The following is a 4,546-nucleotide window of genomic DNA, read 5'->3' on the forward strand; positions in this document are numbered from 1 at the left end:
CTTTCTTAGGGAGGGCCTGGCCGTTGCACAGCAGCGCAGGATCCGCCGCGACCCCAGCAGAGCCACCGCAGGACCGCAGAGGGAGCAACGGGGTCCGGCTGGACGAGACAAAGTGTGGGACCCCCAGCGTGGTCCCGGGCTGGAGGTGGGGCCCTCCTTCTCCTTCCTGAGGGGCCCTTCCCTCGCTCCGCTTCCACTTTCCCGCTCTTTGCTCCTCTCCGCAGGAAAGGAAGGAAGACCATGGGGCGTTTCGCCTTCGTGCGCCTGGGCCTGCTGCTCGTGGCTCTCCCCCTAAGTGGTGAGTTCAGGTGGGGTCCCCGTGCCCCTGAGTCCAAGGCTCTTGCATCTGAACCCCTCCCTGGTTTGGCTTTCATTTGGGTTTGGCTGATTGCAGAGTTTAGATCCTGCCTTTTCGCACAATATAAAACAGAGGAAAATTAATACAAACAATGAAAATTCAGATTCAGGCTGAACATGACATGGCTAAACAGTTAAAACCTGGGTGAAAGATCCGTGCTTTTATCATTAAGAGTAGAGTGAGTCCCCCACCGCCACCCCCCTTGCTAGGGATTGCTCTCCACGGGATCCACTCCAGAGAAGCCCCTTCCCCACATAGGAAGCCGTGCGGAGGTCAAAGAGGCTCAGCCTGGTTCTGGAAGGAACCCGTTTTCTGGCTTTGCACGGTTCGCTGAAGGGTGAACCGACCGACGCGGCCAGGCTTGTTCGCACAGGATGTGCAGCTTCAGGGAAGTTAACCGAGGCTCACCCAAGTGAGCTTTGGACACTCTGAAATGCAGCCGCTGCATCTGTAACCCAAGAAAGCCTCAATTTACAGTGGTCAAAGGGGTTGCAGCTCAGCAGGAGAGGCGTGTTCTGCAGACCCAGCTCTCTCCTCCTCCTCCTCCAGCCCCCCTCCTGGCCACCCTTATTGGACCTTCTCTCTTCCCACACAGCAACTGGAGCCCGAAAATCTTGTCCCTCCGGTTGGCTCACGTACAATCAATCGTGCTACAAGATCTTCCTGAAAGCCAAGACCTGGAACGATGCAGAGGTGAGGAGCGCTGTGTGCCCGTGACCATGCCAGCCCGGGCAGAGGAGGATCTAGGCAGAGCCCTGGCCCAGCACCCACATCCACTCTTGTGGGCTGAAGACCTTTCAAGGGGGCCCTGGAGGGCCACCAGGCTGGGTGCACGAGGAGACAGCAGAGACCGAGATTTTAGGATAGTCCCAATGCAAGTGTTCCACGGACTCTTCCTCGCAGCCCATTTAAAGCACTCTCCTCCGCTCAGTGGGGACTCCATAGACAGTAAGCAGGGGTAGCGGGGCCGTAGAGTCCACTGGCCCATCACTGCTCCTCAGTTCAGTCTGGAGTCTTAGTTGTGGGGGCAAATATTTTAAGTCACAAATCGAAGTCAGGAATTGCTCAAGAGCCGCATTGTCCAGCGAGGGCGTCTGCGGGAGGTCAACAAAGTCAAGATGGTGGCTATGATCTTGCGATCAGACGCCTGCTCTTTTCTCACGTGCACAAACACACACGCATGTTTCTTCTCCACTGAACAAGCACCTTTCTCTGTTGTCCCTCTTCCAGAGGTTCTGCAGGGCCCAGAAGACGGGCTGCCACCTGGCCTCCATCCATGACGCAGAAGAGTTCAACAGGTTGGCCTGGTATGGCTACTGGTATCTCATCTTTAGAAACATCTGGATCGGACTGAAGGATCCAAAGAAAGTAGGTCCCTTTCTGCCGCTGATGCTCATCAATCCTGGTGGCCACTACCTTGGGGGCTGCGGGGCTGGCCTGGGAGGGCTCTTCCTCCCTCCCCCCCTTTCTTAATTTGCGCAGATTCTGCTCATTCGGCCTTTCCTCTTGTGCTCTGTTGCGCTGTCAATCCTTGAGAAATGCTCGCTCCTATAGGAAGAAGGGACGTTTCCCTGGAGTGGAGTTCCTGGTGACTTTGTGAACACAAATGTCATTTCTGGGAACAACACAGAAGGAGGTTTCCCTACCCACCCCCTCCAGAAAAGTCTCCCGGATGCTTTTCAGTTCCCAAGGGCCACCTGTAGCCCTGGGGTTTTGCTGGTGGTCCCCCAACCAAGGACTCAATAACTTTGGTCCGGGTCCTGCCACCAAGTTGGGCGTAAGGCAAAGTAGCTTAGCTGTTCCAGATCCACTGAGGTTGACTAGGTAGATGAAGGAGAGAGAGGAAGAGTTGTCTATTTGGTCGGCCCCTTGAAACCTGCCCACTTTTCATCCCTGCTTCTGGGCCCTTAGAGGCAGAGCCCCCTCCTCAGTTGGCTAACGTGGCTCCCTGCCATTACAGAAACGAGTCTGGGAGTGGAGCAATGGCTCCAGAATGAACTACCAAGACTGGGCCGAAGAAAAGACCAACAAGGCCTGGCGCGATGAGGAGTGCGTTGAGTTGCAGTCCTGGTTATGTAAGCCGAGGTGGTTGGGGGGCGGCTGAGGGTGGGCTTCCCGTCATGAGCACAGTTTGGCCCATCTTGCCACGCTCCCCTTGGCAGCCGATAACTCTGGTTCCTCCCTCGGACTGTCCCACCCTCTGGGCAGCCGAGGGGACCCAAAACGTCCGGGGACACACCATGAAGAATGAAAGCCGTCATTCCCGCAAACCTGGGACTGGGGAAATATTACGGGAGCATCATCTCCCAGTGAAAGAAACCAGCTCCACCTTAACCTTTCTGTTCTTTGGGTGTGTGTGTGTGTGTGTGTGTGTGTGTGTGTACACATACATACAGTATATACATACATAAATACACATATACATATACAATCTTTTACCTCATCACAGTCAGGTAGCAGATTGATTAAAAACCAATCGCAATCACAAGAACAGCGCAAAAAATCCAGGCGGAAACTGTCAAAAACGAAATAAACCAAAGATAACTATAAGAATAAAGGTGAACAACAAAAAATAACAGAGAAGGGGAAAAGATGGCCTCAGATATAAACTTGAGAACCAGCCCTGCGAAGGAATCCAGTTTTTAACCTTTTCCTGAATGCCAGCCTGACCTCTGGCAAGGCAGGGGGTCCCGGGGAAGAGCGGCCTCCTCCTGGCCTCAAGACCCTCAACCCTGCAAGTGGAGCACCCCCACTTTGAGCGCCACCCCGGCCTCGCTGAGGGGATGCGAAGCCTGTCCTCCTCCTGCCAGATCAGCAGACGAGGAGGAGGAGGAGGGTTTGACAGGCAGCCAGACGAAGGACATTGGTCATCTGTCCAGCCCTGCTCTGGGTTGGCACAAGCGCTTTGCAAGTTCTCTGCTGCCCTCCTGTGGCTGAGCAGAGCCTGCCAGGCAAGGTCTGGTAGCCGTGACCTCCCTTGATGGCTAGCCGGTTCTCTGGGTGGCAACCCCCCGCTGACAGCCAAGCCCGTTCTAGCCGACTGGGTTCTCCGCCTGCGGTTGCCACGGCCTGGCATCCTCACGTCCCCCCGCCAACGAGGCCAGAGCCAGAGAAATGCCTCTCTGGGACTGATGCAGCCACTGCAAAAGGGGACCAAACCTTCTCTTTGCTGCCCAGGGGACATCTCCTGGAACATCAGGGACTGCAATTTGCTGCGCCCTTTCCTCTGCAAGTACCGGCTGTAGCCCCAGAGTGAGGGAAGCACCTGGGGAAGCCCCCCACCTCCTGAAACCTCTGCTCTGCACCCCACACTCGAGGAACGCTTTGGTAGCTCGGGCAAGAAGTGGCTGATTCGGATGGGCCAGAAGGCCGAATAAATTCTGTCTTGGCACGAGTAGCCTGATTTATTTTGCAGAGCCAGGAGCCTCTGGCACACCCTTAATTTTAACTCTTCCTCCTGTCCTCTTTACGTTCAAATCAAATCAGAACAAGCTGGAATGAGACAGGACGTTTATGATACACAAACACAACAATGCACAAACAGCTTAGGGGGCCCACACCTAGGAAAAGGTTCTGGAGGAACATCCACTCAGAAGATGCTGGGGTGGGTGGGGGGAGCGGGGAAGAGGGCTGCCTCTTTGGGGCTCCTTAACTTTAACTCCCTGCCCTTTAATGAGCCAGTTGGCTGGCTGGGGAATTCTGGGGGTTGAAGTCCACACGTCTCTGAGTTGCCCAGGCTGAGCAACCCTGTCCTGGAGACTTGCAAGGAGGGAAAGGCGGTTCCCTGGCGTGGTGCAGAACCGCTCTCCCCGGTGCTGGTCTCCAGCTCAGCTCGTACTGCGTTGCTGGAACTCCCAGCCCAGCCTCCGGCCCTGGGACTTCCCGCCGGTTCCTGATCCGAGTTGCGTCCTGGAATTCCTGCCAAAGACAGGAGCAAGACACTGAGGGGAGGAACTGGGTTCACTGCAAGGATCCCCGGTGCCTGCCGTCCAAGGAAGGGGCCCCGAGCGAGAGAAAGGCAGAGATCCGGATGCGCTTGGGGGGTTTTGTGGGTGCGGCTGTTTGTGTGTTGGGAGCTGTTTGCCTTTGTGTCTTAGGGGTGTCCTGTGTCACCCGGACCTGTTCTGCTTTGATCTGGCACGGGACTAGTGGCACGGGACTATTGGGGGCCCTCCTCCTCCTCCTCCT

The 4,546-nt window shown here is 55.9% G+C and overlaps 1 protein-coding gene across 1 annotated transcript; it reads left to right on the forward strand.

Annotated features, from left to right (window-relative positions):
- The first annotated feature begins 240 nt into the window (after positions 1-240).
- Positions 241-3,603, forward strand: LOC103048597 (C-type lectin lectoxin-Thr1-like). Its single transcript, XM_088129053.1, has 5 exons — positions 241-298; positions 954-1,051; positions 1,589-1,726; positions 2,319-2,433; positions 3,536-3,603. Exons 1-5 carry the CDS (start codon positions 241-243, stop codon positions 3,601-3,603), a joined length of 477 nt encoding a protein of 158 aa, XP_087985179.1.
- The last annotated feature ends 943 nt before the right edge of the window (positions 3,604-4,546 follow it).

Source organism: Python bivittatus, unplaced genomic scaffold (assembly GCF_059951505.1).
Source record: "Python bivittatus isolate LINGU-HERP-01145 unplaced genomic scaffold, Pbiv_v1 ctg000730_np1212, whole genome shotgun sequence".
Taxonomy (NCBI): domain Eukaryota; kingdom Metazoa; phylum Chordata; class Lepidosauria; order Squamata; family Pythonidae; genus Python; species Python bivittatus.

Bases quoted from the DNA above. Each gene is read 5' to 3' on its own strand.
- LOC103048597 (XM_088129053.1), top strand. From the start codon at position 241: ATGGGGCGTTTCGCCTTCGTGCGCCTGGGCCTGCTGCTCGTGGCTCTC. The intron at 299-953 runs GTGAGTTCAGGT...CTTCCCACACAG, and splicing joins CGTGGCTCTCCCCCTAAGTG to CAACTGGAGCCCGAAAATCT. The intron at 2,434-3,535 runs GTAAGCCGAGGT...TTTGCTGCCCAG, and splicing joins TGAGTTGCAGTCCTGGTTAT to GGGACATCTCCTGGAACATC.